Source organism: Bufo gargarizans, chromosome 7 (assembly GCF_014858855.1).
Source record: "Bufo gargarizans isolate SCDJY-AF-19 chromosome 7, ASM1485885v1, whole genome shotgun sequence".
NCBI classification, from domain to species: Eukaryota; Metazoa; Chordata; class Amphibia; order Anura; family Bufonidae; genus Bufo; species Bufo gargarizans.
Window position 1 is genome coordinate 6,689,434 of NC_058086.1, and position 13,966 is coordinate 6,703,399.

Consider the following 13,966-nt stretch of genomic DNA (forward strand, 5'->3'; position numbering starts at 1 on the left):
ATAATTATAAAGTGGTCCTCAGCGTTTCTGCTAATAATCCAGCAGCCTTTCCCTCCAGTAGGCACCGGAGTGCACTTGTCAGTGACAGTACCGCATTAGTCAGCAATGTATTTTTTGTGAGCTACTTTTATGTAACATATAGAAGTCAATTTTTACACAAAATATTAAATCTGAATCTCTGTATATAAAAATTTACCAGAGGGTCTTTGAAGTACATTAATCTCCTGTGATCTAGGGTGAACCATCTCTTCTTAAATGCATCAGTAGGCTATAAAAAAATACAGTGGTTTTAAACATACTATCAGTTCATATTAGACAATATATTTTTTTGCTCTTAAAGGGGTTTTCTTGTACATTTATGTTGATGGCTGGCCATCAATATTTGATCAACAGGAGTCTGACACCCCTAACCTGGTTATTGCAGCGCTTCTCCCATTGAATTGAATGCACTGTCCACTATACAATGGACAGAGCTGTGTAGTTGTGGGTGCCTAGTTCTAGCAGTGGAGTTACTTCAGAACAGCTGATTGACAGCCCCCCCCCCCCCCAATCCTGAGGACAGGCCATCAATATAAAAATATTAGTATAAATACAGCTCTCCCATCTGCTGGTGAGTCTGTCACCTAGTTTTCATGTAATAAAGTATTACCAAATTACAAATGTTCCTGATCCTCCTTTCCCCAGCTTTCTTCACTTCCATTCGCAGCCTTCTTATGAGGTTTTTGTAAAAAAACAAGGAGATCACGTATGTCGTACACTATGCTGGTCAGAAGTAGGGAGACTGGAGGGTTGGGCTTCCCTGATGTGCTTTCCTATTATAAGGCAGTTCAATTAAACAGATGGCTGCAGTTGATGTTCCCAGTAGGAGAGTTTGACCCTTTTGTTATAGCCAGCGTTGAAAACAGCAACTCTGATATAGGGTACATGTGGATCCCAAATCCTAAACCCAGATCGGTTTTGGACATAAACCCAATGTTACAAGGTCCTGTGGAAGTTTGGAGACAAATGGGCAACACCTTAGCCCCATGACCTTCCCCACTTATGCCAATGTCCTCATTGCCAGCTCTTCTCTCTTCCCCAGGTTCAGTTAAGGAGGGTTTGTGGCGCACTCTGGACACTACGGGACGCTTTTACTAGAAAATCGATCCCTACTATAGAAGCGTTTGGGAGCTTTCTCCCAGCAGATACACCTGCAGTGACATTGTCTTTCTATTATACTGACTTCAGATATATTTGCTCAAAATTTTTAGCCCTTGACATAACAGAGAGAGATCTCTGAGCAATTGATGGTTTCAAACCTTTCCAGAAAGAGGAAGATTTCATACTTATATCAACATTTTTTGATAAATTCCCAACATACAAAACTAATCTTCCTGAGCTCCTGGGAAAAAGAACTTGGCCTTACTTTAAGACTTAGAGGTACGCTTTATTTGGCACATGCTCAAGGTTTCTCCCGATGTGTTCGGCTTCAGGAAAACCATTATAAACTCCTGAGCCGTTGGTATAAGACTCCTGAAATCCTCTTCTTGCACAAAAGCCATTGAGTCCGATAGGTGTTGGCAATGTCAGAAGGCTATGGGCTCTTATTTGCACATCTGGTGGACGTGTGACACCATCGCATCATTTTCCATTTGTAATCACCCCTGCGATGTTTTTTCTGGCAAAAACCAGGTGACTCCTATCGTCCCTCTAAATCAAATCTTATCACACATTTGCTGGCTGTGGCAAAATCACTGATCCCGCTACACTGGCTACAAACGTCTCCCCCTTCACTGGAGGAATGGTGTACGAAGGTTGATCAGGTGTGCAATTTTGAAGAGCTTATTAGCTGGACCGAAAGGAAGCATAGGTCCTACTTGAAAATTTGGAACAAATGGAGATCCTGGAGGGGCATAACATGAGTGCGTTTATCCCCATATAAACCTTCCCTTTCCCAGTTTTCCCCCTTCTGTCTTTAGCCCTTTATGTTTTTGTTTGTCAATCCTGTCCTTGGTGTTTTCTGTTTAGTTTCTTCAACATACATATTCGCGTGTGGTATAAACATGTTGCTTGATGTTGGATTGATACCTGAGCTGATTATGTCAAGCTTTAACCTGTAATAGGAGATTTCAAGTGGTGCTGTGGTTAAGGTGCCTCATTATGTATGCTTGTATGTAGTTTATTTGTGACAAAATTAATAAAAGTGAATTTAAATAAATTATTACCAAATTATTGACATACTCTTTCTTGTGTTTCTGTTCTCCAGAAAAGTACGTTTTAATCAATATGTTAATGAGGTCCGAGTGCCCAGGAGGCCATTTCCAGTGCTCAAAGTGCCCATGCCCTCCACTCATTACAGTTCATAGCTCTTCTCCTTTGCTCTTCTTGACAATGGGTGTCCTCCTCTTCCTGGTCCTATAATACACAGCCCGTGGCTCATGCACATTATGTGCTGTGATGCCGATGCCCACAGTAGGTATTTTAATGCAGGGGGGTTGGGCAGTAGTCTGCATCTGCACAAGACTACAAAGTGGAGAAGAGTAATTCAATAGGAGCAAAGATTTGTACGAGTAGAAGGTTTGGGTGGTTTGAGAGCTGGAAACCACCCCTTGGGCACCACCAGGGATCCTAAAATTAACCACTTCTCTGTGATGCACCATCAGGCAGGGAGTCCCAGCACCGGAAACGATATTGTGTAAGCCTTTTTCTCATTAGGCTACTTTCACACTATTTTTTTATTTTTATTTTTTTGAATCAGATAATTTTTATTGAAGTAAAAGTAAATACAAATGTATTCAATAAATACATAACTAAATCTCCCATAACTCCAACATTCACACTAGTTTTAGTTTTCCGGTATTGAGATCCGTCATAGGGGCTCAATACCGCAAAAAAATGCTTCAGTTTTGTCTCCATCTATTCTCAATGGGGACAAAACTGGACTGAACCGAACGGAATGCTCCAAAATGCATTCAGTTCCATTTAGTTGCGATCCCATACCTAAGAGCAAACCGCAAGCCATGCCTTATACTGTTAGCTCTAGGCACTATAGCAGCTGAAAACAGTTGTGGAGGTATCGGATGTCAGTTTCTCCCCTGATAAGTCATCCTTATCTGTAGCCTGGAAAACCCCTTTAACCGCAGAGTTTCTGAGATTAACCCCTTCACTGTCCTAGGCCACCAGCTATACTGACATTAACCCCTTCACTTCACTTGACCACCAGAATTACGACATTAACTGTTTAGTTTCCAACAGGAGCCTATAATGTGCAGCGCTTTCCTAGTGTCACTGACCCTTTGATCTGGTGATCAGTACAGTAGGGCCTACAATGGTTGTACCCAAAATAATCAATCAGTCATCGATACAACTTATGCAATACATCATGAATGTCTTAAGTGATGAAACACATTTAAGTTTAAATTGAAACAATTTCCCTTCATTCTTGGACATTGCCATCACCTACCTTTGGCCCAGTCTTCTCCATATATCCTTCCTTCAAGAATTTCTGAGGCAAACGATTTAAAATCTAAATAATGTCAAACATTTAAGAAAGTCTTGAATATTTTACACATTATTACTTACTTCAGTTTATTACAGATAGTTGCTTATCTATACAGTTGCATACATCTGGAGCATATGTTCAGCAGACCATTTGAAACAGTGGCCTAAATTAAAGGGGTTGTCTGAGTTATTTTTTTTTTACCTTTGTATGTTTCTAACTAGGCAAATGTAAGGGGTTTACAATGCACTTTATCTGCAGTGGCTCCTTTCTCAGATTTCTCTGAGGGTCATAAGACATGTGATATCAGCTTCTCTCCCTGCTCTGATGATGTTTTGTGCACAAGCCGGAGAGAGCAGATAGGTGTCTGCACACAACATCACTGTACTGGCCACACCCCCTGCACTGCTGTCTGCCTTCTCCCTGGATTCAGGACTAGATGCTTTGCTGAGTAGCTGCAGGCAGTGAAGAGACACAGAATCTTCCCTCCTCATCCTGCAGACACAGAGCTAAAAGACTGGAGGAGTTCTACAGAGCGTTGCACAAGAACAGGTAGGGGGAAGATCCTGTATCAGCTGTGTCATTGTACAGCTGGGACTTGTAGTCCTACACATACAACATGCTGTTGAGTCTCCCAGCAGGCGGACATGTCACTCAGGGCAGACTTGTATTCACTCCCTATAAAGAGTAGGGGGAGGGCCACAAATATTCATGAGGGAAACCTCAGAGATTGTTATTATTGAAGGTAAACAAAAGGCCAGAAGAGAACGAGGGAAATGGGGAAATAGAATTTATTTTTGCCTAAAATTGCTTAGCTTAGTTATAAATTGCTGACCATCAGATTTACAGTGCTATATATATTATTTTTTTTCATAACTTGGACAACCCTTTTAACTAATGTGTCTGTGCCATGTCTAAAAAGTGGTATAAGTAGGTGCAAATAGGGTTTATTCAATTATGACTAGCTCAAAAAGGTGTGGGTTTAGTGGAAATTTTGTGGCTTCGAAGAAGGAGGTGTTGCCTTAGATACAGTGTTTTGATTGAAAACTGTCTGAACAAAAGCCAGCCAATAGTTGGTATAGAGTTAGAGAAAAGTGTATATCCTTGCACCAGATGTATTGTCCAGCCTGAGCCCCTGTGATACATCTGGTGCAGGTCTAGACAGTCTGTCTAAGCTTTGGACCATCTACAGGATATCGATACATGTAAATATGGATATTTCTACCACCCACTGACCCTATTTTACACCTGGTTACCTCTTTGTCATTTGCCGTGGGAAATGCGACTTTCATGTAGCGAAATTGAGCAGCTCGGATGGCATTAAACCAGCTGACGATTTCCTAAGAAAAAAAATAATTATAGGCTGCTTAGACTTAACGCATGAAACATGAGCTTCATTCTGACTGCCATTATTTACAAGTAGTCTTTTGGACTAATAATTGCCTTACTTTCAAATATGCCTCTTGTTATTGCTAAGACGTAACTTTTAATACATTATGTTTAAAATGTATTTTTTAAAGAAGTAATAAATCCATTTAAAACTATCAGTTGTGTTAGTAACATAGTAACATAGTTTATAAGGCTGAAAAAAAAAAACTGTGAGGTAGAAGCGAATTTTCCTCACTTTAGGGGAAAAAAAATCCTTCCCGACTCCAATCAGGCAATCAGAATAAATCCCTGGATCAACGACCCCTCTCTAGTATCTATATCCTGTAATATTATTACACCCCAGAAATACATACAGGTCCCTCTTGAACTCTTAGTGAACTCACCATCACCACCTCCTCAGGCAGAGAGTTCCATAGTCTCACTGCTCTTACCATAAAGAATCCTCTTCTATGTTTCTGTACAAACCTTCTTTCCTCCAGACGCAGAGGATGTCCCCTGGTCACAGTCACAGTCTTGGGGATAAATAGATGATGGGATAGATCTCTGTACTGACCCCTGATATATTTATACATAGTAATTAGATCTCCCCTCAGTCGTCTTTTTTCTAAAGTGAATAATCCTAATTTTGATAATCTTTCAGGGTACTGTAGTCCACCCATTCCAGTTATTATTTTAGTTGCCCTCCTCTAAACCCTCTCCAGCTCTGCTATGTCTGCCTTGTTCACAGGAGCCCAGAACTGTACACAGTACTCCATGTTCTTATAACGGGCATCTGTGTCCCTTTTAATGCAACCTATTATCTTCTTGGCAGCAGCTGCCTGACACTGGTTTCTACAGCCTAGTTTGCGGTTCACCAAAATTCCTAGGTCCTTTTCCATGTCAGTGTTACCCAGTGTTTTACCATTTAGTATGTACTGGTGACTTGCATTATTCTTTCCCATGTGTATAACCTTACATTTGTCAGTGTTAAACCTTATCTGCCACTTCTCTGTTCAAGCCTCCAATCTATCCAGATCCATCTGCAGCTGTATACTGTCCCCTAGTCCGAGCATTCTCATTTACTAATCTTTCATGTGGTACAATGTAAAATGCTTTGGAGAAGTCCAGATATACGGCATCCATTAATTCGCCGCGGTCAAGTCTACAACCTACCTCCTCATAGAAACGGATTAAATTAGTTTGACATGACCGATCACTCATGAAGCCATGCTGATATGGCGTTATTTGCTTATTTTCACTGAGGTACTCCAAGATGGCATCTCTTAGAAAACCTTCAAAGTTTACCCATGACAGATGTTAAACTTACTGGCCTATAGTTTCCGGGCTCTGTTTTTGGACCATTTTTTAATATTGGCTATGCGCTAATCCTGTGGAACACTCCCTGTCAGTATTGAGTCCTTAAATTTCAGAAATAAGGGTCTTCTTATGACATTACTTAAGTATCTTAGGATACAGGGGCGTATGCCATTTGGTCCTGGCGATTTGTCTATTTTAATCTTTTTAAGACGCCGCTGTACTTCTTCCTGGGTCAGACAGGGCACTTTTAATGGGGAATTGAATTTTACATTCTGCATTTCATCTGACAGTTTATTTTCCTCAGTGAATACAGTGGAGAAAAAAATATTTAATAGCTTTGCTTTCTCCTCATCACTGTCATGGCTACAGGGGAGGGACAGAGAACTAGGCCTCAAGGCTAAGGAGAGGGAAAAGGTCACCTCCTAGGAAGACCCTAGACCTGGCCCTGACTCCTGTCAGTATGTATAGACCCTGAAGGTGGGAAAATACATACGCCAGAACCTAGACCCTAGGAGCCCTGAAATGCCCTAGGCAGTGGCAGGGAATGAGACTACTGGATCCTTCCCAGGTGAACAAACCAGCATCTGCCTAAGGCCTAGTAACAACAAGCACAGAGGAACAACCAAATAGAAAGAGCAGTGCAACTTATCTTATAGAAAATGGATGAGCAGGAACACAGGTAAGGTCCACACACACCAACTCTTCCAAATCCAAGCAGAGATTATCAACCGCATGGTATGAAGTGTGAGACCAAACTAAGTAGGGAATGCAGTAATGACCACGGGCTGCACCTGATAAGAGGTGTGGTCATTGCCAAACCACAACACTAAGAATCAAGAGACTGATCTTCTAACCTCTGTCTCAGGAGGTACCTTGACAGTACCCCCCCCCCCCCCTTCCTTCTACGGGTGACCTCCGGACACCCAGGACGGAGCTAATTCGGATTAGCCCTGTGAAAGGCTTTCACAAGGCGACTGGCATTAACGTCGGCTGCTGGAACCCACATTCTCTCCTCTGGACCGTAACCCTTCCAGTGAACGAGATACTGGAGGGTTCTACGGAGAATTTTGGAGTCCACTATCCTGGCGATCTGAAATCCAAGATTACCGTCCACCATGACAGGAGGGGTGGCAGGGAGGATGGTTCAGCAGGATCGACTTACTTTTCGGTAATGATTTGTGGAAAACATTATGAATCTTTAAAGCCTGCAGAAGGTCAAGACGAAAGGCTACCGGGTTAATAATGGCAGAAATCTTATATGGACCAATAAATCTTGGGCCCAACTTCCACGAAGGTACTTTCAACTTAGTGTTTCTTGTGGACAGCCACACAGTATCACCCACTCTCAAGTCCGGACCACTCATACGTCTCTTGTTAGCCATTCGTTTATACTTCTTGCCCATCTTTTTTAGATTATTTTGAATTTTCCGCCAAATAGATGACAAAGAAGAGGAAAATCTTTCCTCTTCAGGTATACAAGAAGTCTCAGTACCAGAAAATGTGCCAAACTGCGGATGGAACCCATATACCCCAAATAATGGCGACTTATAAGTGGACTCCTGCCTACGGTTATTTATGGCGAACTCAGCCAAAGACAAAAAAGAAGACCACTCCTCCTGATTGTTTGAGACAAAAACATCTCAGAAAGGTCTCCAGATTCTGGTTAGTGTGCTCAGTCTGTCCGTTTCGACCGAGGGTGAAAGGCCGAAGAGAAGGACAATTGTACCCCCAAGCGAGTGCAAAACGCCTTCCAGAATCTGGAAACAAACTGAATCCCCCTATCACACACCACAGAGGGAATACCATGTAGCTTCACGAACAAACACTTATGCAAGAGTTTTAGCATTAGGTAGCCCTGGTAATGCTATAAAGTGTGACATCTTACTGAAGTGATCAACAACCACCAGAATCAGTTTTTCCTGATAAATTCAGCAAATCTGTGATAAAGTCCATGGGCAAATGAGTCTAAGGTCTGGACGGGATGGACAACGGAAGTAGAGATCCTGAAGGCCGAGTATGTCACCTTAGCACGTGCGCAAGTACTACAGGCTGACACATAGCCCTCCACAATAAATGGCCATGACACATCCGGCTGCGCCAGTAAAGGAGCAGAAGCAAAACATTCCTTTACCGATGAAAAGGCATGTAATGCCTCAGACCAGACTGAGAAATCAGCACCTTTCTAAGTCATATCTGTTAATGGTTTAACAACAGTCGAGTAATTCAAGATAAATTTACGGTAGTAGTTGGTGAACCCCGAAGATTGCATGAGTGCTTTCATATATTCGGGTTGATCCCAGTCCAACACATCACAGACTTTCTCCGGATCCAAATGAAAACCCGAAGATGAAAGTAGATAACTCAGCAATTGCACTTCCGGAACCGCAAATACACACTTCTCCATCTTAGCATACAATTTATTCTCCCTTAGGATCTGTAAGACCTGTCTCACGTGATCATGATGCTTCTCCATGTCGGGGGGAATAAATTAAAATATCATCCAGTAGGGCTGCACGATAAATCGAAAAAATAATCGAATCGCGATAATCGGCAAATGCGATATGGCGATTTGGCCGACCCGAAAATGCAGCGATTATATATAAAGGGGCCCCGCGCACATAACTGCCTTTGCGTGTAAAGTGTTTTACTAGTGTGTGTGTGGGTGAAACAATCTCTCTCCTAACAGGTCCCGCCTCTGTACTCACCATGAATGCAATGCACTGCAGCGAGCGGCAGCGAGCTGGCCGGCGCGTGACTGACATCACTTAGTAACGCTCCTCCCACTTCAGGAAGCAGGAGCGTTACTAAGTGACGTCAGTCACGCGCCGGCCGGCCAGCTCGCTGCAGTGCATTGCTTTCATAGTGAGTACAGAGGCCGGACCTGTTAGGAGAGAGATTGTTTCACCCACACACACACTAGTAAAACACTTTACACGCAAAAGGCAGTTATGTGCCCAGTTTAGAACACATGAGGGGGACCAGCATAAGATGCCATATGTCTTAAGCTGACCCCCCTCATGGCCCTATGTGTCCTCCACACATCCCCTATAACAGTGCCATCCACAGGTCCCCCATAAGTGTCCTCCACAGATCCCCCATATAACAACGCCCTCCACAGATCCCCCATATAACAGCGCCCTCCACAGATCCCCCATATAACAGCGCCCTCCACAGATCCCCCATATAACAGCGCCCTCCACAGATCCCCCATATAACAGCGCCCTCCACAGATCCCCCATATAACAGCGCCCTCCACAGATCCCCCATATAACAGCGCCCTCCACAGATCCCCCATATAACAGCGTCCTCCACAGATCACCCATATAACAGTGTCCTCCACAGATCCCCTATATAACAGCACCCTCCACAGATCTCCCATATAACAGCACCCTCCACAGATCCCCCATATAACAGTACCCTCCACAGATCCCCCATATAACAGCACCCTCCACAGATCCCCCATATAACAGCACCCTCCACAGATCCCCCACAACACAGCGTCATCCACAGATCCCCCACAACTCAGCGTCATCCACAGATCCCCCATAACTATGTCATACCCAGCTGCGTCAGCGGCTCATATGGGAAAATCCAAGCAAATAGACCTCTAGCACAATTCCTTTAAAATATCGCATCTCATATCGTTATCGCAATTTTTAGGGCCCTAATCGCAATCGCACAAAATTCCCATATCGTGCAGCCCTATCATCCAGATACACCACCACAAACCTGCCTACCAGATGATGAAATATGTCATTGATGAAATGTTGAAAAACAATAGGCATGACCAAATTCTCAAAGAGAACACCTTGGCACCGACAATCTGATTGAACAAATCTGGGAACAAAGGAAGGAGATAGGGATCAAGGACAGCTCACGGAAATCCAGACATGGCCTAAGAGTTCCTTCCTTTTTCTTAACAAAGAAAAACCCTGCAGCAACTGGGGATTTGGACGGTCTAATATGTCCCTTAGCCAAACTCTCAGTAATATACTCTTGCATGGCTGTTCTTTCGGGTTCAGAAAGATTATACAACAGAGATTTGGGAAATTTATCTCCGGGAATAAGGTTGATAGGGCAATCATACTCCCGATGTGGGGGGTAACTCCTGGTCTCCACTTTCAGAGAATACATCAGCAAAATCAGAAATAAAGGAAGGTACAGCTTTAGTGGTTACAACAGAAAGCGATGTGCTAAGACAGTTGTCTATGCAATAATCACTCCAATCAAGAATCTGTCTTGCTTGCCAATTGATAGTAGAATTACTTAACCATGGTAAACCTAGCACCACCGGAGCAGTCAGACCCTCCAGCACAAAACACGAGATGGATTCTTCATGAAAATCACCACCTTTAAACCTTAGGCACGAGTCCACTGATAAACCTTTAAACAGATGTCCTGCACAATTTGTGATAAACATTTTTGAGTGAGTGAAGCGTAATCAATTGCAAACACAGAATTTTTTTTGTCTAATGCATTTGTTGTCAAACCATGTATACGAACAAACTGACCATCAATTGGGTTAACCCCTGCCTCACTGTCAATAAACACCTCAATTCCCAGAGTTTTGGAGTCTAGCGCCACCTCGGCCGACAGGAGAAATCGGGTACTACCAGTAAATTTAAAAAAGTACGTTTTCTGGCTCCCCACGCACACTACCAATAGTAAGTTGGGGATGATGAAACTTTTTTAGTTTTTTTTTAGTTTTCACCTTGATGCTGAACGTTCGGACATATATTCACAAAATGTCCTTTCTTTCCCCAACAAAAACAGACTCCCTTGATATGACCAAAGCTCTTGCCTAACTGCATAGGCTTGTCACAAGGCGTAACCACAGGTGTCTCTCCAACATAAGTGTGAAAGGAAGCCGCCACATTATTTAACAGTATGTGAGGAACCCTAGATCTCTCTCTCAGGCATCTAACAAGACGTACAGCAAGGGATATAGCTGCTTCCAATGACTCAGGATTTTCATGAAAGGCCAATAAGTCCTTCAGCCTCTCAGATAGCCCCTGACAGAATTCGCTACAGAGAGCAGGATCATTCCACTCCGTACCTGTAGCTCATCTCCTAAATTCTGAGCAATAGGTCTCCGCGGAGCGCACTCCCTGCCATAAACCACGTAATTTGGTCTCGGCCTGAGAGATCCAATCTGGGTCATCGTAAATAAGACCCAAGGCTCTAAAAAATGTATCTACCGACTGAAGGGACTGTGATCTGGTCTGCAGAGAAAAAGCCCAACACTGGGCATCACCTTTAAGTAATGAAATGATCATACCCACACGTTGACTCTCATCCCCAGAAGAGTATGGACGCAGCTTAAAGTATAATTTACATGACTCTGAACCGAAGGAAATTGTCGATATACCCGGAAAATCTGTCGGGGAGGGCAACCTTAGGTTCAGGGCAGGCCTGGTACCCACCACCGGAACCAGCCGCCTGTGGTCTCTGAATCTTCAAGACGGTCACGCGGTGGTCAGCTACCTCCAAAGAGAGACCCTGCAGCTGTCTGATCGGTGCAGCCATAGGCTCCATAGCTGCACTGATCCGAACAAAATGGCGGTTTTTGGGCAGTTGATAATGTCACGAATACAGGGGAGGGACACAGAACTAGGCCTCAAGGCTAGGCAGAGGGAAAAGGTCACCTCCTAGGAAGCCCCTAAACCTGGCTTTGACTCCTGTCAGTATGTATACACCCTAAAAGGTGGAAAAATACATACGCCGGAACCTAGACCCTAGGAGTCCTGAAATGCCCTAGGTAGTTGCAGGGAATGAGACTACTTCCCAGGTAAATGAACCAGCGTCTCCCTGAGGTCTAGTAACAACAAGCACAGGGGAACAGCCAAATACAAAAAGCAGTACAACTTATCTGATAGAACAGGGCTGGCCAACCTGTGGCTCTCCAGCTGTTGCAGAACTACAACTCCCAGTATGCCCAGTCTGCATACAGCTATCAGCCTACAGCAAGGCATGGTGGGAATTGCAGTTTTACAACAGCTGGAGAGACACAGGTTGGCCAGCCCTGTTATAGAAAATGGATGAGCAGGAACACAGGTAAGGTCCACACACCAACTCTTCAAAATCCAAGCAGAGAATATCAACCGCATGGTATGAATTGTGAGACCAAACTAAGTAGAGAAATCAGTAATGACTACGGGCGGCACCTGACACAGGCTGTACCAAACCACAACACTGGGAATCAAGAGACTCAGTTAACCTCACATGCAGTCAGTCTCTCCGATCTTCTAACCTCTGTCACAGAAGGTACCGTGACAATCGCTCTCTGCAACTCGCCCCTCATTACTCTGTAAAGGGACAACTCCTTCAGATTTATACTTTTTACCATTTATAAATTGAAGAAAATTTTAGGATTAGTTTTACTCTTTGGCAATTAATCGCTCTGTCTCTAGTTTGGCTGCTTTTATTTGTCTTTTACATATCCTATTTTTTTCCTTATAGTTTCAATGCTTCCTCGCTCTCCTCCTGTTTTAGTGATTTAAATGCTTTCTTTTTGTCATTTATTGCTTTCTTTACTATTCTATTTATCCACAATGTTTTTTTATTGTTCCTTAACCTTTTATTCCCATACGGAATTAGATTTTCAGATGCTTTTAAAAATATCCCATTTTGTGGCTGTATTTTTATTTTTGAGGACTTTGTCCCAGTTAGTTAGTTCTATGGTCTCTTAGTTAGCAATTTTTTTTGAAGTTTAGTATTTTTGTTCCTCCCTAAAGAAACACTTTTGAATGACAATTTGTAGGTTATTACTTTATGGTCACTATTTTCAAGGGGTGTCCCCCAACCTGCACATCTGTTATTCTGTCAGGTCCATTGGGTAATATTAAGTCCAGTATGGCTGTCCCTCTAGTCAGGTCCTTAACCAGTTGGGAAAGGTAATTGTCTTTGGTTATTACTTTATGTTGCATTCTTTTTCCTCAATAGTGAGATATATGACGCTATTGTCTTCACAGCGCTCCTATTGTAGCAATAGACTGTGGCAGACTGGTTGCTGCGCGCTGCTACCAGCCTCCTCTGCTAGCAAGGAACAGAGACATAGAGTGCAGCAACCAGCCTGCCACGGCCCATTGCTACAATAGGAGGGCTGTGAAGGCAACAGCGCCATATATCTAATTATTGAGGAAAAAGAATGCAACACAACTGATAGTTTCAAATGGATTTATCAGGTCTTAAAAATACATTTTATACATAATGTATTAAAAGTTATGTCTTAGCAATACCAATAAGAGGCATATGTGAAAGTAAGGCAATTATTAGTCCAAAAGACTACTTGTAAATAATGGCCTGCACATATGTCTTGGGTCTAATTTTGTAATTTTGTACATTTGTAATCAATCTGACTGCCACACATATGGACAACTGATGTTTTACCTCACTTTTGCCAGTAACCTTAAAGAAATAGTACAAAGAATTTGCAGGCAAGAATAATATCCTAATGTGTGCAGGAACATGGCGGCAAGTGTTTAAAGGGGTTGTGTCAAGATTAAATTATATTTTAATATAATTCAGCAAGAAAAAACTGTTACTTTTGAACTTTACTTTCTTTTCCAAAAATGCTCCAGTTTGAGATATTCTCTTTACTTGATTGTAATGGTGCCCCCTGGTGTTTAAGCTGTGTAGTAATGTGCACATCCACCTATTGAGCTGAATGAGTATGCTTGCACATGATCTATTCCATACTTCAACTGCCACCTGCTGTATCTACTGTTAGTAGATGTGACAAAACATGCAAAGGTAGAAAGAGTGAAATATATTACGATGTATTTACAAAGTAGCTGAAGTCTT

The 13,966-nt window shown here is 42.7% G+C and overlaps 1 protein-coding gene across 5 annotated transcripts in view; it reads right to left on the bottom strand.

Moving 5' to 3' along the window:
- Window positions 1–13,966, bottom strand: part of LOC122943114 (arf-GAP with dual PH domain-containing protein 1-like) — a 52,048-nt gene that overhangs the window by 23,167 nt on the left and 14,915 nt on the right. For 4 of the 5 annotated variants that reach the window (XM_044300579.1, XM_044300578.1, XM_044300577.1 and 1 more), the window contains exons 7-9: window positions 4,735–4,818; window positions 3,443–3,505; window positions 197–268 (exon numbers count right to left, since the gene is read on the bottom strand). In XM_044300579.1, coding sequence (XP_044156514.1) covers window positions 197–268; window positions 3,443–3,505; window positions 4,735–4,818 — 219 coding nt within the window. The remainder of the gene's footprint in view (window positions 1–196; window positions 269–3,442; window positions 3,506–4,734; window positions 4,819–13,966) is intronic. The other variant, XM_044300576.1, reaches the window with a different exon arrangement.